The 23,165-nt window shown below is 35.5% G+C and overlaps 1 protein-coding gene across 2 annotated transcripts in view; it reads right to left on the minus strand.

The window, feature by feature from the left end:
* Positions 1-23,165, minus strand: part of PCLO (piccolo presynaptic cytomatrix protein) — a 455,471-nt gene that overhangs the window by 165,316 nt on the left and 266,990 nt on the right. For both annotated transcript variants that reach the window (XM_066354350.1, XM_066354349.1), the window contains 2 exons: positions 10,797-12,984; positions 4,489-4,625 (listed from right to left, as the gene is read on the minus strand). In XM_066354350.1, coding sequence (XP_066210447.1) covers positions 4,489-4,625; positions 10,797-12,984 — 2,325 coding nt within the window. The remainder of the gene's footprint in view (positions 1-4,488; positions 4,626-10,796; positions 12,985-23,165) is intronic.

Below are 23,165 nucleotides of genomic sequence, written 5' to 3' on the forward strand. Positions count from 1 at the left end.
AATACAGTAGTAAATAGTCAGTAGTGATGACAGTGTCTAGAGCAGCACATGAAATACTGACAGCTTCCCACTTTGCTCTGGACAGCCAAGAAATATATACAATGTAACTTCTCATTTTCAGTTACTAAATGGTATTTGGTGAAAGAAGCCAGAGAATATCCCCACACTCCACATCTCTATCACTATAGTGGGATTGCTTCATATTTCTGCTGCTTTGATTTTATTGAGAAATTGCTTTCACTGAGAACATCTACTGAAAGTTTCGAAGTACACTGATGCTGAGACTAATTTTGTGTAAACATAGTCTTTGTTCATTCTAATACATTCTGAGCCTCCCTTTTTTTGTATTTAAAGGTTGAGTTATTGATGGCATTATTCCTCATTTACTACTAATGTTCCTTGGGAAGAAGAAGCAACATTTAAAGCTATTGTTACAAAACTGTGATTTCAATTTTCATTACTGCAATTTGAAGATGAGAATATCATAAACTGCATTATCTCTGTTTCCACTTGGCAAAGGGAGAGTTTGAAGCAATAGTAAATTAGTGAATGCAAACTGTGCTTTAGAGTTTATGGAACTTTGCTTTTAAAGGAGGCTTGTGAAACAGTAAAAGACATAGAAAGAGACCCTGGCTGGTTGGCTCAGTGGTAGAGCGTCAGCCTGGCGTGCGGGAGTCCGGGGTTTGATTCCCGGCCAGGGCACACAGGAGAATCACCCATCTGCTTCTCCACCCCTCCCCCTCTCCTTCTTCTCTGTCTCTCTCTTCCCCTCCCGCAGCCAAGGCTTCATTGGAGCAAAGTTGGCCCGGGCGCTGAGGATGGCTCTATGGCCTCTGCCTCAGGCACTAGAATGGCTCTGGTTGCAACAGAGCAACACCCCAGACAGGTGGAGCATCGCACCCTGGTGGGCATGCCAGGTGGATCCCAGTTGGGCGTTTGCGGGAGTTTGTCTGACTGCCTCACCATTTCCAACTTCAGAAAAATGCAAAAAAAAAAAAAAAAAAAAAAACAGACATAGAAAGAGTGGACTATATTAAGAGGATTTTATTAGGATGGTATCTGGTATTTTCACCTTAGGAAAATTTTAACTAAAATTAAAAATAAAATAAAGTTTAGCAAAGAGACGATCATATTAGCCATTTCAGAATATGCTTAAGAAGTGTGTGGGAATACTAAACAAAAGTATTAAATAGAATTTGGAAAAAAAGAGATGTATATTTGTTGTAGAAAGATTCTTGGGAATATTTGTGTGGTTTTAATGTGTCAGTGCGGCTACAAAACTGTTAGAAGTCTAGATATTAAAAATAAAATATATATTATAAAAATACAAGCTTCAACAAAAACCTTTAGTTTTTATTTTTTTCAAGAAAGAATAAGCCTAATCAAATCTCTGATGAATGTTAAATACTTCCCAAACAACAGCAGAGTCCTGTTAAGTGCAGGAATACTATATGAATCCTGCAGAGTAAAACATATTTTGTGAAATTATAAAAATATAGTCAGTGCAATCCATCAATCTAGATAATTCATACAAATACTACTTTTTAAGCCACTGAATACTTCATTAATATTCATAACAATTAAGAATGTCTATTTTCCCTCTTTCTCTCATTTTCTTTTCTGTCTCTCTACCCCTCTCCTTCTCTTTCTCTTCTTTTCTCTTCTCTGTCCTATTTACTTTCTATCATGTCATCTTTTCTTTCTTCTGTTTTCTGTCTTCCTTTATTCCTCTCCTAACTCGCCTAATCTGCATTTAAATTTTTTATTTTTTACTAAACCATGTGCATTGAAATTCTATAGCTAATAAATATAACTGAACTGTCTTAGTACTACAGATAATTCATTAAAATTGGTAGTAATTACTTCATTTCAAATATCTTAGAATTTTATGAAGTGATTTTAAAAAGTCATTTTTCCGATTTGGCCAAAATGAACTAAGATGACACAATTTTGCCTTTGTTCTTCTTTGCATTCTCCAGACTAGGAATATAATCTCATAGCCCAGTCTAGAAAAATAGTAAGGTTTCCTAAATTTTTCATCAGGGTTTTGCCTGCTAGCCAGAATGGTCTTTTAATTTCTATGTTGGTAGAAGCGTTGTTAAATATTTTCATTATCATTAATGTTGCTTTCTGAGCACCCCCTAGAATCTTCTGTAATTTCAGAGACTGCCTACAACCAGCTTTATGAATTCATGTGGTAGATCAGAAACATTGACCTGCCATAAATATGATCACTCTGACTAAACATCTGCAGAAAGAAGAGGTATCTGTTTCCCATGCATGAACCAGTTGGATCTTGGCTTCTTCCTATTATATGTGAATGTTGAGAGTGTTCTCCAGTAGATGGGTTTCAGGGTAGGTCTTGCTTCTGCCATATAAAAAAGAACAGGAGCAAGACCAGAGGGTAGGACTGATGTCAAGTCGTGGCACCTGGGTGTCCCAAAGAGGCTGGTCTCTGATACCCTTGTCTTTTGGGGATTCTGCATTGAAAGAACTATAACCTATATGTCTCCCAGAAAAAGGATTATTCCTCTTTTCCACCTAGAAATATTTCAAAAATAATTATTTTCATTGAGCCTTCATACTTATGAAATAATAATACTTGTGTTAACATATCTCTTGTTGTATAAGTACCGCGCGCTAACCGATTGCGCCACTGGAGCTCCAACATATCTCTTGTTAACACAGATATTCATACTCCCCTTCACTTAAAAACCATGCGTATTTGATACAGAATAGAGGTGCTCTTCTGGCATTCCAAGCAGCACTGGGCCTTCTGTATCTCTTTGAGTAGTACGAATGTTCAGGAATGTCCTTGTGCCTCGTGACCATCCAGAGTACGATCGTCCAAATTTTTTTTTTAAATGTGTAAGGCAATATTAAAAAAAGGCAAATGTATGTTCTTTCTCTTTCTATAAACTGGTTATCAAACATGATTTTAAGTTAATAAAACTGGAATTGGAATATTATTTTTTGGAAAATAAAAACACACTCCTCGGGGTCAGCAAGCATAAAAAGAACTCACTACTCAAAGGGATATACACCATGGTGGGTAGAGCCCTGCTGTCCAGCAGCTCACAGCAGTGATACAATGCATCCAGTACCACAGGAGAGCAAAGGAAGAACACTTGCCCCAGATCTGTGGGGATGTGGTGGTTCGTGTCAGGGAAGGCTTCTTGTAAGATGGGCATGTGCATGGGGACCTAATAGATGTGCAGAGTTAGTCAAGAGAAGAGAGGAGAATGAGCATTCACATACAGAAAACAAAACAGTCAAAAAGCCAAAATAAAGAGAAAGAATGGCTCCTTCAAAGGAACTTATTGTATGTCAATATAGCGGTTCAATGAGAATTGCAGACGCTATGGGCATTAGTGTGGTGTGGAGGCAGTGTGCGCTAATCAAGAAGTGTTGGACCATTTCCCTTAAAAAACAAGCAAGCAAACAAAAAAGCAGTATTGACTTTTATAGTCACCTTGTGAAGGGTTTTAGTCCTACCTACAGATGAAGTGACTGAGAAAAATTTAAAAAAAAATCTGGTAATCTGTTCAATTAATCCTCTTTTCTCTAGACCAAGATATAGCTATGATGAGTTGACTAGTAAAGGGTATTAGAAAATAAATACTAATGCAAAAAGGCATGAATTCTGAACTTTTTATAAATGTCATTAAGCATATGTTGTCTTCTATGTAGCTTCATTTAAAAACAACTGTAAAGAAAAACAAGAATTATTATTATACAAGTCACCATATTTGAGTTTCTTGGGAAGGAAGGTTGAGTATTACCACCCATAAGGGGTACATGGGAATTTCTGGGGGCGGCAACGTTCCCTTTCTTGGTTTGTATGGTGGTTATGAATGTTCAGTTGATAACTAATTCATAATTTTACATATTTTCAGATTTGGCAACTACATAGATAGTTTTATGTTTGCATGTTAGGAAAATGTAAAACATTTATCTCTAAGTTTCACTTTCTCATCTATAAATGGATATTAATTAATAATACCTACTATATGTGAGTTCTAATGCTAAAATTCAAAAATGAATAGAAAACACTTCTATCTAATAGACTCCACAATATGTTTCCTTCTTCTGCTAAGTGAAGTTTTTCCTGTTCCCGGCTGACTTAGTTTGGCCATTCTCTTATTTGCTACCCATACACCTGAATACACTGTTATTGGAAAGCATTGAACATATCCAAATCTATTTCACCCAATAGTCTGTTGTATTTTCCTTGCACAGCAGTGTTGGGTGTGATATACAAACAATATCCATTGGAGGAGCAAATCTCTTAAATTATCCAGCAGAAACATCACAGCTATGCTATAAAGTCAGTGGTGGCTGATAAAGTAAGGTATTTACTACTTTAAATTTGTGAACTTGACTGACAAAAGTTTCATGAATATTATGATAACTGAGATCATTCTAGGGTAAAATTTTTTTTGAAGGGGTGGTATAAATATAAAAGAGATTGTTCAATACAGCACTTACTTGCTCTTGATGTTGACTGAGTGGTCTAGAGTGGACCAATCTTTCTGGCAGTTTTCGATCCAGACCATGTCCATTTTCCAAACGAGACTCCCTGGGTTTGTCAAACCAATCTGTTTCTTCACGACGCAGGTGATAGGCTTTGGAGACCAAGGAAATATCAAACATTGCAACCTCAATTAATACAAGTGACAGAGGGCAGCAGATGTCCTAACGTACCAACATGCTCCAGCCTTGTTAACCATTCTTGCATTTCAAACACAACACCCAATGGGGTGAGATAAATCATTTCCAATATGATGTTAAATATACTTGTACCATGGGATAACCTAGGAAAAAAATCATGTACACACCTATTCAACCTCTGAAAGCAAAATAAACAAAATTAAATTTTAAATCAGGAGAGAAAAGAAATTTAGGTAGTGATAGAAATAAGTAAGTTAATTCATGAATAGCCTCATAAATCATTCTATCAATCTCAGTCCATTAGTTCCCGCCTTCTCACCTCTCCTCATCACCCAGTACTAGCCAAAGGGAAATGCATTCCTTGAATACAGAAAATTCTGTCACTTTCGCCTGACCTGTGGTGGTGCAGTAGATAAAGCGTCGACCTGGAAATTCTGAGGTCGTTGGTTCGAAACCCTGGGCTTGCCTGGTCAAGGCACATATGAGAGTTGATGCTTCCAGCTCCTCCCCCCTTCTCTCTCTCTGTCTCTCCTCTCTCTCTCTGTCTCTCCCTCTCCTCTCTAAAATGAATAAACAAAAAAACAAAAAATAGAAAAAAAAAAGAAAGAACGAAAAAAATTCTGTCACTTTCCCACTATCACATCGAGCCAGTACCAATATAGATGTGGCTGCTGTCTTTGAATATCAAGTGTGCATTTTTTGAAAATAGTATATTTTTATGACATTCAGAAATAAATGCAAACATTTATTTCTAAGAGGATTCCAGGTATTATTGTTAGGAACATGTGTGCCATAATTATTTTGTAGCCTAATACTAAAAAATATGTTCCTTAGAATTTTAATTAAAAATTAAAATTATTTTTTAAGATTTAGGAATTAGGTAAGACTTGATTGACATTCTTTTCTATATATAATGTGACAAAACTTGATATCTAAAATACTTTTTTGAGAATTCAACCATGTTTAAGTACATAATTATTACTTCATTTCTTAGCACTTCTAAAGTTTTTTAAAGCTATTACTTAGTGACTAAAATTGTATTTTACCTACCTTATAAAATTTTACTTTGTACATATAAAGTTTTACTCTTGGTAAAAGCACCCATAATTAATAGTCTCTGGAAATACATTGTTGCTTCCTAAATGGCAGATGCAGCAGCTTTTTCTTTCTTTCTTTTTATTTTTTATGAGCAGCTTTTTTAATTGCTCATCCTCAAAGATTGGTTGATGATGATATCAATCTATGCTTTCTGGAAATTGTAGGTTCTACAATCCCACACTATTGAATTCTATCACATTATAGCTTTCTTTTTATTTTTACATCCCCAACTATCTTTTCTTTCAAAACTTTCTCCCAAGGATTTTTAAAGCAATGTTCATTATTTCTTTGCTAGCAGGGCTGGTAAACCCACAGTACATACACCACTACTTACCTCTACCTCCTATGATCTTGGTAAATGGTAGTGATTAACCACAACATTTCTTTCCTCATTCTTAAATTTGAGAAAATACAATTGTATTTGCCTCATTTGTGATTGTATATGTGCTTGGCCGATCTCCCTTATTAAATTCTAAGCTGCTTGATAACAATGCTCATATCTTCATATTTTCTCTCTCTCAACACTAAAAACAATGCCAAGTGCCTTAAGATTCAATAAATATTTAGAAGTAAATAAAACAGAAAAATTAGTCATCAACTAGAGAAAGATATATACCCTAGTTATAATATTCATATTTTAAAATAAATATTAATTTGTCCCTTTAACCTCATTAATAGTTACACAATCAACTGGATATTGATTTCCCATAATCTACTGGATATTTATTATGGTTTTTCATAGTTGTTATTTTTTTTTCAGCAAGAGAGGCAGAGACAGAGAGAGACAGAGAGAGGGATATATAGGGACAGACAGACAAGAAAGGGAGAGAGATGAGAAGCATTAATTCTTCATTGTGACACCTTAGTTGTTTATTGATTGCTTTCTCATATGTGCCTTGACTGGGGGTTCCAGCCAAGCAGCGACCACTTGCTCAAGCCAGTGACCTTGCTCTCAAGCCAGCAACCCTGGGCTTCAAGATAGCAACCATGGGGTCATGTCAATGATCCCAGCAACCCTGCACTCAAGCTGGTGACCTCGGAGTTTTGAACCTGGGTCTTTTACATCCCAGGCTGATGCTCTATTCACTGTGCCACTGCTTGGCTAGGCTTTCATAGTTTTAATTAGATATGAATTGACTAAATTTATGGGAAAATGTTTAGTTTAATAAAACATTATAATACAAAACAAATCTATTTAATCACCAGTTTAAAATTGTATTAGACTATTCCAATTAACACTAACACTATTTTATCTTACTACTTACATATATTTATTATATATTTTTATGAAAAGAAAAAATAATCTATACTGATTTTAATAACTGAAGATCTTGGATAATGTAGTACATGATCTAACTTACATATGCAATTCTGCTACTGCATTTGAAATATAATCCTTTAAACATGTCTCCTTGGCTGTGTTTATACAGATAAGGCAGAATCACAATCTGATCAAAATTTTTTCAATTTATTTCCAATTCTAATAATATACTTTGTCTGATATTTCTTATACTTCTACATGTAACTAAGTTAGAATATCTACCATACTTTTCATAGGAATTTAGAGACCAACTTAAAAAAAGCAGATTGAATAAATCTGCTTTTACATTAAAATCTGTCTTCATCATTTATACAAAGTTAGATATAAATGCTAATTGTTTACAACTACAACCTTCTTATATGCCATGGTGACCAACATTGTAAAATTTCAATTTTATAATATTAACATTTTCCAAATTTATTTAAAGAATTTGCTAGAGATCAATATCTCCCCCATTTCTAGACTGACATTTCCTTGAATTCTTACATATAAAATACATTATTCATAGCCAATATTTACAAGAAGAGTTTAATTCTGTTCAGTATAAAACACTGGTCAAATATATATATATATATGTATATATGCATGTATATATATGTGTGTGTATATATATGTATGTATCTATATCTTTTAAAAGGCTATATATGAATGCTATATTCTTGCATAGAGTATACTTTGAAATAATGCTTTCAACAAAATATTTGTGGTTGTAGAAATAAATATTACTTGACTGTTTCAAGTTTGGCTTTTCTCCAACCTGCTCCAAAGGAAAGCCTTCCTGCTTTGAAATTACTCAACCAACATGTACATCAAGTTGTGGACTTCAACATGATGGCTATAAATATCAAGCAATGTAAGTTATACATACAGACTGTACCTCAAGTGAGCTATTTCAAAATTAACTAGAGTTACATAGGACACATCTGAAAACCATCTAATGGTCTACAAGCTAGAGAAGATTGTATTCCAAGAAAGAGCACAAGCAATTTGAAGTTAGTTAAATTTGCTTTGTCTACATAATAAATAGAAATCTTATACTTTTCAAAATTATCTAGAATCATTTAAATACAGATATAGCATTCCTGGTAAAAATTATTTAAAAATCGTTAATATTTTACAAGTTCATAAATGAGTTATATATTTGGAAAAATATTTTCTAACTTTTCCTTTAATTACTCAAGGAATCCAGGATCTCAAAAAAAAAAGTAGGCCATTGCTCACCAGTAGGAAAGTAATGGTTATGTGATATAAAAGCAAAGACAATATATAAGATTTTAAAATATACAACTGTTAAAGATAATCACTACAATTCAAACACATATTACATATGTAAATCAATGTTACAGTTGTCCTTGACCTAATTTTGTATCATCACAATCTTTATGACTAAATTTTTTGTCTGCTTAAAAATATTTTAGTTTAATCTTTTAATTTCCTTTTATATCTTTAATATCTTTAAATACTTCATAATTTTGTATGCTGCATGATGTCTCATCATCTACTTTATTAAATCAATTTTTTCATAGTTCTTGTTGATTATGAGTATATATCCTCCAAACATATAAATATGAAATTAAACATTCAATTATTTTTATATGGTTCTATGTAAATGAATGTCACATTTTGGAATATATTGATATGAACATATCTTTGTGTATGTCTGATGCCATGTTGATAAAACAAGGATGAAAAACTGAAATTGTCAAATTCTCCCCAAATATGTTTTCAACATGCACACATAGCCTTTAGGTGTTCAGTTATGTCACAGACCTAATAGAGTTTTTGTTTTACTTTGTTATTTTATGATTGTGATTACTGAAGAGCCATCTTATTATTCTGTAGCAGTCATTGTATGTGTATAAAATGTGTGTAAAATGTGGGTTGTGAAAAACTAAAGAAAAAAACACTTTCCACATGAACTATGTAGATTCATTCAGACAACTGACTACATAATAATGTTTTTTTTTAATTTGACTAATTGTCAATAAAAATGGTCATTCCAATTGGCAGTAGAGAAGAAAGCAAATCAAAAAGTGATTGGTTGTCGGAGTCTCACTAGGAAAAGCAGTTTGCACTCCAGATCCAGTGCATCCTTTTCAAATCTAAATTTGAACTTCTACAATCAAACTGGTGCCTAGATAAGGAAGTAGAAATGCCTGACCAGGTGGTGCGCAGTGGATAGAGCGTTGGACTGAGATGCAGAGGACCCAGGTTCGAGACCCCAAGGTAACCAGTTTGAGCGTGGGCTCATCTGGTTTGAGGAAAGCTCATCAGCTTTGACCCAAGGTCGCTGGCTTGAGCAAAGGGTTACTCGGTCTGTTGTAGCCCCACGGTCAAGGCACATATGAGAAAGAAAGCAATCAATGAACAACTAAGGTGTCGCAATGAAAAACTAATAATTGATACTTCTCATCTCTCTCCGTTCCCGTCTGTCTGTCCCTATCTATCCCTCTCTCTCTGTCCTTGAAAAAAGAAAAGTAGAAAGAAAATCCTTTATATGAAAACATATTTTCCTGTAAGTCCTCAAGGAAAATGTAAGATTTAAAAGGGAAGTACCCATGTTAGCTTAGTACTTTGTAGTTTCCAAAGGCATTAAGTAATACGCTTTTATCTGATCAGAAATATTTTATTTCCAGCACTCAAACAACACTTCTATTGAAGTAAGTCATTGAGGAGATAAACAGAAAAAAGACCCAGAGCCATAAGTCCTCTTGGCATGAGCAAGATTCTTCACATTTCTGTACCTCTTCCTCCTTTGTCTTCAAAAGTAGACTTGGACTAGTCAATTTTGTAAAACATTTATGGTTCTAAATGATTGAACAACAACAACAAAAATACCATAAGCTGGTCTTTAGATAAGTATGTGCTTGCCCTAAATCACTTACTGTCTATGAAAAACTAGCAAAACAGTTTAAGAACAAAAAGGGATGACACAAAAAAGCAAAGTCAAGGAAAAGGCTAAACAGGTACACCTTGAGGGCTTCCACTCCACATAGCTAAACTCATAAGAGCATTGTACAAAATTAGAATTTTAAATCTAAAAAATACTTTATACACACTGAAAAGATTATTTATTGTCAATCTCATATTTGCTGTTAAGCTCCTAGTATATAATGTAATATTACAAACTTGTCAGTTATGGTTTCATAATAAGAGAAAACTTTTATTTAAGGAGAACTTTAAAATTCTATATTATACTAATCAGAAACTTATCAAAAATTATGTAAAAAAACTTTCTATGAACTGATAAATAACTAGTCTTACAAAAATTAGAAAGTATAGCAGAATAGTACTTAATGGCTCTAAATCTTAGTAAGTTTGCAAACTGAAAGAAACTGACCAATAATATCACAAATGCACTTAAAAATAAAAGAAACATACAATGAAAAACTTTCCAATTATGGATTTAAAGAATGACCACATTTTATTGACAAAATTTTTGATAATGGTTTTGAAAAAGTGGACACAAAACAAATCAAGCAATTAGGAAACAACAATTAAATAATTAACTAAAAAGAAAGAGAAGCATGTTGTGAAATCTACACACACAAAAAAAATTTCCATATACAAGAAATCAAATTGAAGTAAACATGCAAAAGACAAACCAAGAAAAGTAGAATACATCTTTAGAGAAGGAAAATTAAACATGCAGATAAGTAAGAGTTTGAGTTTTGAGAGTAACAAGGAAGTCTGAGGCCCAATTTACCTTCACTGTCTGACATGGCATGTTGGAAGTCATCCATGATGAATGCAATGTCACGGTCATAGCCTCGAGTCCGTGATTCTTCTCTCATGTGTTGCTGAACTTCAGGCAACGAGTGACTTGATCCAAACTGATCTCTGGTGTCTGCAGATATTGGTGGCAGGGGTCCAGCTGCAGCCCTAGCCATTCCCATTGGTTGGCCAACAGGACTGAGTGGACTTTCTTCTTCAGAATTCTGGGCCACAATTGGTATTCTTCCTCTACTTTGGCTAATTGGCAAACTGGTAGGCTTAGTTCTACCAGAGGGTGATGCATGACCAAAGGAAACATCTAGAGCTTCAGCCTCTTGAGCTTTCAGTCTTAGAGAGGAACTGGAAGAATCTCTTTTGATTGATAAATCAAGCCCATAGACAGAAGAAGGCCTGGAAGAGGGTCTGGACCTGCTGCCACTACTGTATGGCTTATCCGCTTCGTCCTGCAGAGCTGACCGTAAGGTACTTCCTAATGTGCCCAGTCCTGTGCCAAGAGATGATCCCATAAATTTTTGTTGGTCTGTAATATTTTTTCTGAGGCCAAAAGTGATATCATCTTGAAGAAGCCTTGCTCTGGAAGAAATTCCACCAATCGATGAAGTGCTAGAAGTCATATAGCTTGAATAATCAGGTTCAAGGTCTCTACTTTCTTGAATAGGTGAAAATTTGGACATTTTAGGGTCAATTAGTGATTTCTTATGTTTTGACTGCTTTTGATAAAGTATGGCTGCTGGTAGTTGTTTTGCTGCTTGTTTTTCAAGTGTGAGTCTACTAATACTGTACTTTTCAGATTTTGGAAAATGTCTGTAGCTAGTATCAGCATGGTAATAATGGGAAAGACCTGCAAGGTGATCTAAGCTCTCTGCCCCTCTACGGAATTCTTGTTTAATCTGATGTTTCAGAAGCTTTAACTCATAAGGATCCTCCATCGGATCCTCCTCGGCTTTCACATAACTATGCAATCTGGACGAAGTCTGTAAAGGTGCCAGGAAATCTGTCACTTCTTGAGACCTCCGTGTTTCAGTGGTTCTAAGGAGACGGTCTGGTTTTGACAGATCCTTTTCATGAAGACTAAATGCAGTGGTCAATGCTGCTGTTCCTTTGGTAATTTCTCCAATGTCATCAATTAGGACAAAATTTCGTGGAGTATGATGGTCCATATCTGTATAAAAAGAATCTGCAGATATGCTTGATATTGGACTGCTTGCCATGCTACTTCTCTCTTCCAATCCTATTCTCAAGTCTAAGCTATTGTACTTACTACCAAGATGGGAAACAGCATATGTATTATCAGTAGAAACGGGTGCTATCATCAAGGGTTGGTTGCGAATCACCTCATAGCTTGAAGTTATCTTGGGCTCCAAATACAATGTGGTTTGTCGTGGCTTCTGCTGTATCACCATCATCTGAGATGGTAACTGGTAAGAAGGTTGTGGGGTTGGTGTAGGCTGAGCTTGAGGTGTGAAGGACATTGTTGCCACAGCTTGGAAAGTTGGCTGAGTCTGATAAGGTGAAACTTGCTGATGGTACAGAGTTTGTTGCTGAAAATGGGATTGTTGGGTGAATGGGGTAGGTGCTTGGGTAGGAAGAGCAGGGGAAGAGTACTGGTATTGTGTATAAGGACTCGTAGGAGGCACTAGTTGAGATTCTGTTTGGGTTTGTGGGGGTATAAACTGGCTGAATTCAGTTTGGGGAGCAGTTCTTGGTCGCTCTATGCCATGCTGGCTTTCTATTCGGGTTGGTCTGGTGCTGCTCACCTCACTGTCAGACATGTAATCCCGATCCTCAGCTACTCCCTGGAGGTAGGCTCGCTCTCTCTTTTCTCTCTCCTTTAACAACGCCTCTTTCCTTCTGTTAATTCCCATTTCCAGGTACCGCAACTTGGCATCAATCTCCTTTTCTTCCTCATCAAGCTCTGCTTGTTTCTTTCTAAGCTTGGCAGACTCCCTCTCTACAAGATCAAGTTCTCTGTCTATGTCCTGGAGAATCTTGGCTCGTGCCATTGTGTTGGTTCTGCAGATCCTTCTCCTGGAAATTGTGCCCATTGTGCTGTAAGTCGACTGAGTTCCTGTTGAGGTCTCCTCAGGAGGTGGGTTTGGCAGAGTTCTCTTAACTTTTTTCTGGGTACCAGATGGTGTTATGGTTTGAGAACTTTTTGTCTATAATGAAATAAAATATAGTACTTTAATGTCAAGAAAAAAACTAAAGATATAAAAAAAATTCACAATTTACTTTTAAATAAATATGATTTCATATGTTTTGGGTATGACTGTATAATAAAGTAAAAAATTTTACATATGATTTTAAGGATTAGTCACAAATGAAATTAACTGAATAATTATTTTTTCTTTCTTGGTAACTTGGTTCTTTATTGTTTTAACTTCTGTAACATTGGATGTGGGCTTTGAAATTAAGCACAGAACCCATTTCTAGGCAGGCTTATATATATTTCAGTTAGATTCTTAGGAGACCTCTAAAAGCTGATTTTCCATCCTATTTAAGATTATTTATTGAATGTATTCCTAAAATATTTAAATTAACTCTAAAATTTAACTTATTATGTTTGTTAAAGATAATGCTTATTTACCACTGTTAAGTTCAATTGTTTGCTTTGACCTTTCTACTCCTATATTCACCCCCACTGTGGCTGTCATTGCCATTCCAATAATAAAATGTTTTGAATAAAACTCTCAAGATCTTCATCTTATTTTTCCTAAAAAAGAGTAATCTGAACTAATATCCCATTTAATCTATCAATATTTTTGTGACTATTGGGCTTTTTTATTTTCCTTTAACTTTATTATTCTTTAGTAATTTTAGATTTTTTTTGATGCTTTAGTAACTTATAAAAAGAAAAAAAAACCCTGACTGCAATAAAAGCCCACTGAAACCTTTTTTCAATGAAAGTATATCTTGTGAGTTGGCAGATAATTTCAATTTCATGTGGTTGTCACAAACTTGCATTCTAGTAATCACTGGTTTTTAAAATCATACAATTTTACAATCTCAAAAGACCTGAGAGAACATATTGACTATTTATAGTTAAAACAGACTGAGGTAAGCAAAGTTATCCAAGCTTTTAGTTGCATATTCACAACTGGATCCTAGGTCTGCTGCCTTCTGGGTGTAGATTCTTTTTTTTTTTATTTTACTTTTTAAAAAAAATTTTACTTATTCCGTTTTTAGAAAGAGAAGACAGAGAAAGAGAGAGAGAGAGAGAGAGAAGGGGGAGGAACAGGAAGCATCAACTCCCAGATGTGCCTTGACCAGGTAAGCCCCAGGTTTTGAACAGGTGACCTCAGCGTCTAGGCTGACAGACACTTTATCCCCTGCACCACCACAGGTCAGGCTAGGTGGAGATTCTTTATCATTCTTTTTCTTTTTCTTACTAATATTATAAAGACTTTCATTCTCTCCTTTTTCCTAATCACCAAATATTGAGGGAAGAAACACAATAGAAAGTATGTAAGAATTATATATAAAAAGTTAGATTATATTTATCCAAGACCCTGCACCTTCAATGTCTTACTATTTCAAAATTCATTTCCTTGTTGTTTTTTTTAAATCTGCTTTATGTTATAATTTTTCTGCTCTCTTTATCTATTGTTATCAATTGCTTTTTTTTTTTAAAAGAAATCATATTCAGAACCATAGCCTAAGATCAATTGAGGTTTATGTATTACTGACTTTTAAAATACCTGCATGTTAATTCACAATGAGTAAAATAAATAGTGTGAGTTTGAAATAAGGTAGTGATTTTGAAATTGTATACTCTACCTCCTCACAGAGAAATCTCAAGGAATATCGGAAATTGGAATCTTAAAAGCAGCAAGTTATCCAAATATGTTACTTATTTTCTCTCCCCTTCAAATATTTTCATTTTCCTTAATACTCACAATAAGATCGCAGGGATATTATAAAGATCAAATGAGACCTATGTAAAATCTTTGGTACATATGACAGACATCCATTAATATTATTTCCTTATAAAATCCCCTATTTTCTACAAAAAAAACCATAGATTTTTTTTTTTTTTTTTGCATTTTTCTGAAGCTGGAAACAGGGAGAGACAGTCAGACAGACTCCCGCATGCGCCCGACCGGGATCCACCCCGCACGCCCACCAGGGGCGATGCTCTGTCCACCAGGGGGCGATGCTCTGCCCATCCTGGGCGTCGCCATGTTGCGACCAGAACCACTCTAGCGCCTGGGGCAGAGGCCACAGAGCCATCCCCAGCGCCCGAGCCATCTTTGCTCCAATGGAGCCTTGGCTGCGGGAGGGGAAGAGAGAGACAGAGAGGAAGGCGCGGTGGAGGGGTGGAGAAGCAAATGGGCGCTTCTCCTATGTGCCCTGGCCGGGAATCGAACCCGGGTCCTCCGCATGCTAGGCCGATGCTCTACCGCTGAAAACCCATAGATTTTGATAAATTCATGTTTTAACATATTTTTGAAAAAAATTTATTTGCAAAAAAATTAAAATTGAGATCTAATAATCATTTTCTTAATTATTTTTAAAATACTAATATAAATATAGTATTTTTGAAAATTTATCCCATAATAATATTTTCAGTTCTCTAAATACAATGGTATTCAATGAAGGCTGAAATTATTGTTTCTTTTTCTCAAATTGCTTTTGGTATATTTAGTATATGCATGAGAATTTTAAAATATAAAATGGTCATTTATAATACATTAGAGTGGTTGTGAAATGGTTTAATAAAACGGTGTTTAATTATGTTACTTTGAAACTATTTTGACATTGCATAAAATGCAGACAATTTCAAAGTAAGTAGTTTTCTTCCCACCAATGGAGGATTAAAAACACTCACCAATTAATACAACTCTAAATGCTGATCCTGACAGAAGAAAAAGCATACAAAATAGAGACGGCAACTACAGAACGGAGCAAATAAAGAGAATGAAAAAAACTCTAGGGAGACACATACATTTTAAAAATTAAATTTTAAAAATATTGAAGGCATCCATTAAATTGGCGAATATATTGTTAAATGAAAGAATGAAAAAATAAAAGGGTAAAATAAAAGCTTGCTGTGATTAATTTTAAAGGTTCTGAATCAAGGAGTCTGTTTCTCAGAATTCACTAAGTAAAATGAGAGTATATACAAAATCACAGGAAAAAGTAAAAGTGTGAGGATCCACGAAAACAGACTATTGCATTAAGAGTAATGGTTGCCTGACGAGGTGGTGGCACAGTGGATAGAGCATCGGACTGTGATGCAGAGGACCCAGCTTGAAACCCCGAGGTTGGCTTAAACGCAGGCTCATCAGTTTGAGCCCAAGGTCACTAGCTTGAGCAAGGGGTCACTCGGTCTGCTGTAGCCCCCCGGTCAAGGCACATATGAGAAAGCAATCAGTGAACAACTAAGGTGCTGCAACAAAACTGATGCTTCTCATCTCCCCCTTCCTCTCTGTCCCTATCTGTCCCTCTCTCTATCTCTGTCTGTCTCTGTCACACACAAAGAGTAATGGTTACTAAAATGACTAGAAATTGATATTAGCTCTTATTACTTATACATGTATAAATTAGTTTCTAATTTAACTTCATGACTAACAGTTTATAGTTTCACTTGAAACAGTAGGCTTAGTCAAACTCATTTTTTTAATTAATATAATCCTAGGTAAAATAAGCATTCCGAGTACTGGGAATTTCTAATTCTCCTCCAGAGTTTCCAATATTTAATCATCCATGACTTGTGTTAATTAATAGTTTGTGTTCCATGTGAGTCTTAGAAGCAAGAGACAAAACTGGTTGGTAGAAGTTACATACTTGGTAAATTAGCTTAGCTGACCTCTCAGTCTCCTCAAATTGAACTAGCTTTGCTGTTCCTACTTGGCAACATAATAGCTTTTACTCTGACTATACAAACAGTTAAAAAGTGGGAGGTGTCTCATGGCCTCCACTGTATTTCTTTCAAATGAGAGGAAGTGTAACACAGTGGTTGAAAGCTTGGTCTGTCTTAGTCTCTACAGAGTTCTAATCCAGGCTCTGCCTTTCAAACTATGAAACCTTTAGCAAATTACTTAAACTCCCTGGGCCTCAGTTTTCTTATATGTAAAAGAAGATGAACATTTTTCCTTATTATTGGTTTAAGAAGCAAATGAGTTAACAACAACAAAAAGAGAGTCTAAATTACTTATTGTCCCAGATGACAGATAGAAATTTAATAGAAAATTGGCCCTGGCTGGTTGGCTCAGTGGTAGAGTGTCAGCCAGGTGTGTGGATGAATCAGGTTCACTTCCCCATCAGAGCACAGAGGAAAAGCGCCCATCTGCTTCTCCCCCTCTCCCCCTCACCCCCTCTCGCTTCTCTCTCTCTCTCTCTCTTCCACTCCTGCAGCCATGGCTCCATTGGAGCGAGTTGGCCCCAGGTGCTGAAAATGGCTCCATGGCCTCTGCCTCAGGCACTAAAAAGGGCTTGGTTGCTGAGCAACAAAGCAATGCTCACAGAAAGACAGAGCATCGCCACTTAGTAGGCTTGCTGGGTGGATCCCAGTAAGGATGCATGTGGGAGTCTGTCTCTGCCTTCCCTCCTCTAACAGAATTAAAAGAAAAAAGAAAAAAAGGAAATAAATAGAAAATTTAAAGTGATGTCTGGCAATTTATAATTTTAAAATCATAACAATGATTTTAAAACCATAAATAACTTCTAAATTAAATATTTAATTCTAACTCAATCAATATAATGTAAAATATGAGCATAGAAGCAGCCCAAAACAGAGAATCAAAACAAAACTATATAATTGCTTTGAAAATAAGCATAAAAGAAAGTTTACCATGATTAAAGATACTATATATTTGGATGCCATGATTAGAGATGACAACAACAATCTAGAAAAATCTTAGTGTTTAAATAAGATTTTTCTTGATGAATAGCTTAATAAAAGTTGTTTTTAGATAGATCTGGTGCTTTAAGCAAAAAAACCACAACAACTTATCATATTTTATACACTGCTCACAAAAATTAGGGGATCAGGGAACATACAGATACTCCAGTACTTTCAGCCTTTTGTACAGTGCATCATCACCAATGAAATAAAAGTTGGTTTTGCATCTCATTTGCATAATTGAACAACTTTCTTTGACCTGTCATTTGCTTTTCTGATGTTTAATAAAAAAATCAAATGCTTTTTTTATCACTTCATATTCATTTTGAAATATCCCCTAATTTTTGGGAGCACTATATAACTGTGCAAATAGCAGACCAAAGAAAAGACTGAAGAATAGAATAGATGGAAGTTAAAAAAAAAAGCCTAGAAGGGTAGTTTATTTAAAAATACTATTTATTGATAAAGGGGCCAACAACACACAATGGAGAAAAGAAAGCCTCTTCAATAAATGGTGCTGGGAAAACTGGAAAGCCACATGCAAAAGAATGAAACTGGACTATAGTTTGTCCCCCTGTACTAAAATTAACTCAAAATGGATCAAAGATCTAAACATAAGACCTGAAACAATTAAGTACATAAAAGAAGACATAGGTACTAAACTCATGGACCTGGGTTTTAAAGAGCATTTTATGAATTTGACTCCAAAGGCAAGAGAAGTGAAGGCAAAAATTAATGAATGGGACTACATCAGACTAAGAAGTTTTTGCTCAGCAAGAGAAACTGATAACAAAATAAACAGACAGCCAACTAAATGGGAAATGATATTTTCAAACAACAGCTCAGATAAGGGCCTAATATCCAAAATATACAAAGAATCATAAAACTCAACAACAAACAAACAAACAATCCAATAAAAAATGGGAAGAGGACATGAACAGACACTTCTCCCAGGAAGAAATACAAATGGCCAACAGATATATGAATAGATGCTCATCTTCTTTAGTTATTAGAGAAATGCAAATCAAAACTGCAATGAGATACCACCTCACACCTGTTAGATTAGCCATTATTAACAAGACAGGTAATAGCAAATGTTGGAGAGGCTGTGGAGAAAAAGGAACCCTCATACACTGTTGGTGGGAATGTAAAGTAGCACAACCATTATGGAAGAAAGTATGGTGGTTCCTCAAAAAACTAAAAATAGAACTACCTTATGACCCAGCAATCCCTCTACTGGGTATATACCTCAAAAACTCAGAAACATTGATACGTAAAGACACATGCAGCCCCATGTTCATTGCAGCATTGTTCACAGTGGCCAGGACATGGAAACAACCAAAATGCCCTTCAATAGAAGACTGGATAAAGAAGATGTGGCACATATACACTATGGAATACTACTCAGCCATAAGAAATGATGACATCAGATCATTTACAGCAAAATGGTGGGATCTTGATAACATTATACGAAGTGAAATAAGTAAATCAGAAAAACCCAGGAACTGCATTATTCCATACGTAGGTGGGACATAAAAGTGAGACTAAGAGACATTGATAAGAGTGTGGTGGTTATGGGGGGATGGGGGAGAGGGAGAGGGAAAGGGGGAGGGGGAGGGGCACAAAGAAAACTAGATAGAAGGTGACAGAGGACAATCTGACTTTGGGTGATGTATATGCAACATAATTGAATGACAAGATAACCTGGACATGTTATCTTTGAATATATGTATCCTGATTTATTGATGTCACCCCATTAAAAAAATAAAATTATTAAAAAAACAAAAACAAAAAAAAACAAAGCAAAACAAAACCATAAAAAAATACTATTTAAGAGGTAATTATGATAACAAGTAAACAAACACACTCCAAAGATAAGTTTTGCTGTTCAGTTATTTTAAATAATATTCTTCTCATGGGAACTAATTTATACAATGCATCTTATATGCAAAAGAAAGCAAATTTTCTTTGCTCTGAGTTGTCAGGGCTATTCATTGAAAAAGTTGCTAAGGTATATGGACACACTATCCTAAGGACTTTAAATACACGTATATGCATTATCGCATTTTCAAAATAATCTAAACTCAATCTAAGGAATATTAAAAGGTGCCTATTTTTTACCAAAAAGTTGAAGAAGCTAAAAATGGATGCTAGACCAAAATTATTTATCAATTGCTTATATGTAATAAATATGGAAAAAATTCAATGTACTAATTTATTCTGCATTTGCTAAGAATGGTTCTAAAATGCACTTTTAGAGGTACTAGTGACATAGAGTTAAAAAGCATGCAATTAAATTAATTTAAACCCTGTTCTTAAGAAGTCACAAATCAGCCTGACCAGGCAGTGGTGCAGTGGATAGAGCGTTAGACTGGAATGTGGAGGACCCAGGTTTGAGACCACAAGGTTGCCAGCTTGAGCGAGGGCTCATCTGGCTGGAGCAAAAAACTCACCACCTTGGACCCAAGGTCACTGGCTCAAGCAAGGGGCTAATCGGTCTGCTGAAGGCCCGCGGTCAAGGCACATATGAGAAAACAATCAATGAACAACTAAGGTGTCGCAACGAAAAACTGATAATTGATGCTTCTCATTTCTCTCCGTTCCTGTCTGTCTGTCCCTATCTATCCCTCTCTCTGACTCTCTCTCTGTCTCTGTAAAAAAAAAAAAAAAAAAAAAAAAAAGGAGTCATAAATCAGAATATTTTTTAGAATGTGATATAAAGAAGCTACTTCACTTTTTACTAAATAGCTCTTGTTATTAATATCAGAGATTTAAAGACTTAGTAATGTATTTTTTATTTTATAAATATGGAAAGCTATACCTCTTGTTGGAAATCAATGTTCACTATGATAATATCTTGGGATTTTTCAGCTTGTTCTTTCAGTTAAGTAGGATTATAAAGGTCTTTTACATTTAGATAATAAAGATGTGGGTTCACTTCCAAACAGTACATTTCCATACTGATTTATTAATAAATAAGATACTTTGATGGAAATAAACATCATGTAACTTGTTAAAGATCATCTATATAACAAGACAGAAAGTGAAATTGGAATGTTCTCCTGCTCACAAAAATTAAGGGATCAGGAAACGTGCAGATACTCCAGTACTTTCAGCCTTTTGTACAGTGCATTTTCACCAATGAAATAAAAGTCGGTTTTGCATCTCATTTACATAATTGAACTTTCTTTGACTTGTCATTTGCTTTTCTGATGTTCTTGTTTAATAAAAACAAAAATCAAATGCTTCTTTTTTTATCGCTTCATATTCATTTTGAAATATCCCTTAATTTTTGTGAGCATTCTATAAAGAGAGTATATTGGGAACCAGAATTAGTAGGGCTTACTTTTATTCTAAGAAAGGAAAGATGGATTAAGGTAAAACATAACAGAAAGCCTGGTTTGTGAGGAATGAATGGGCCTTAAAACAGGAGAATATTTTCTATGTGGAGGGAAAAATAAAAAATGTAATTTTTCATAGAGACATCAATGATTATCTGGTTTAATTTCATCTTAGTGCTGCATTAATACCTGGGTCATGGAAACATATTCAGAGGGTATTTAATGCAAATACAAAGAGAAAATAAATTATACAGAAAAAGAAAAACAACTTGAAAGCTGTATCCATTTTAAAAGCTTCATTCACATATTTTCTTTCTTTATAGATGGAGAAGGCAACACTGGTTATTACATACTGGTCAAACAAACTCCGATATTTTGTGAAATACCAGGGCAAACCAGGCAGTGTAGCTTTTTTCAAAGAGAAAATTTTGACAGCCCCATTTAAGTTCCTTCCACGGTAATGGAGAGAACACAGAAACAGCAGATACAAGCTGCAGGGCTGCAGTATAGCCTCACATTGCCCCACGATGGAGTCTCCACCATAACTGTGGCCTAAGAGGGAAAGGCCGTCATGCACTTTGTCAGGATCCACATGTGCACCACAGCCTTTCATGGTCCGCATCAACGTAATTAGTCAATTAATGTTTCTTCATCTTGGCAATAATGACAGTTTTGTCCATATAATTTTATCTTCGGGGTGGTGGCGACTGCTCTGTGCATTGTGGGATGTTTTGTGCTAACTCTGGCCTCTACCAACTAGATGTCATAAGCACATCCTCTCCCACTCATGTAAATCAAATGCCATTCATCTAAGCACTGTCAAAAATTTCTAGGAGAGATGAGAAAAAATAGTCAGCTGTTGAGAACCACTGAGATAGGAGTATATACAAGATGAAGTTCTCAGGAAGAGATAATTGATTTATTGCTATTAAAGTATATCAACAGATGAAGAGAATGCTAGTATTTGCATATCAGAGTGTCTTAGTCTGAATGGAAAACATAGGCTTCTTAGAGGAACTGGGACTTGAATGGTGACTTGAAATAGTAAACTCTTGGGATAAATGGTGAAAGCAAAAGAGATGTTCCAGATTGTGGCAATAATCTGAGCAAATTAATAAAAATAGAAATGTATTAAGATTTTTTGCCTTGTTATAAATTTGGTTTATAATCCTAAAGTTAACCCCTGTATTATATAGGAAAATTCTTTCCTACTGGATTAACATGACCTAATATTCAAAAGATGTTCAACCAGGTTTTTTAAAATATAGTTTTATTAGAGAACAAGGAGAAAAAAACCAGATACCTATAACAATGAGAATTAGTCCATTTGGTATAGAAAATTAATCTTTCTAGTCTAATCTCATAAAAATCTTAGGAAAATTTCTACCACTGCAGTAACTAAGGAAAAACTAGAAGGTAAGTAATTGCCAGTCTGATTGAAAAATTATGTAAATAATAAAAAAATTACAACCTGGCCCTGGCCGGTTGGCTCAGCGGTAGAGCGTTGGCCTGGCGTGCGGGGGACCCGGGTTCGATTCCCGGCCAGGGCACATAGGAGAGGCACCCATTTGCTTCTCCACCTCCCCCTCCTTCCTCTCTGTCTCTCTCTTCCCCTCCCACAGCCAAGGCTCTATTGGAGCAAGGATGGCCCGGGCGCTGGGGATGGCTCCTTGGCCTCTGCCCCAGGCGCTAGAGTGGCTCTGGTCGCGGCAGGGTGACGCCCGGGAGGGGCAGATCATCGCCCCCTGGGGGGCAGATCATCGCCCCTGGTGGGCGTGCCGGGTGGATCCCGGTCGGGTGCATGCGGGAGTCTAACTGTCTCTCCCCGTTTCCAGCTTCGGAAAAATAAAAAAAAAAAAAAAAAAAAAAAAAAAATACAACCTTAAGAGAACAGGACAATTATATAGATTGAGAAATAAACACCAGAATCACTAAGGGAGATTAGTTTGATAATTAAGCTAAATTTTAAAATCAAGAAGTTCTTGCCACCTCAAAACTAATTTAAGAAAAAAGAATTAGAACAATAACAAGAAAAAAAACATTTATCTGATAGTGAGAAAAAAATTTTTAAGTTGAATAGAAATTGCTCTTAGTGTTTGTTCCACCTGATTTGAACTTCCATCCAGAGCCTTCATTTACTTTGCAGGTGACAGTA

Source organism: Saccopteryx leptura, chromosome 12, assembly GCF_036850995.1.
Source record: "Saccopteryx leptura isolate mSacLep1 chromosome 12, mSacLep1_pri_phased_curated, whole genome shotgun sequence".
In the NCBI taxonomy this organism is placed as follows: domain Eukaryota; kingdom Metazoa; phylum Chordata; class Mammalia; order Chiroptera; family Emballonuridae; genus Saccopteryx; species Saccopteryx leptura.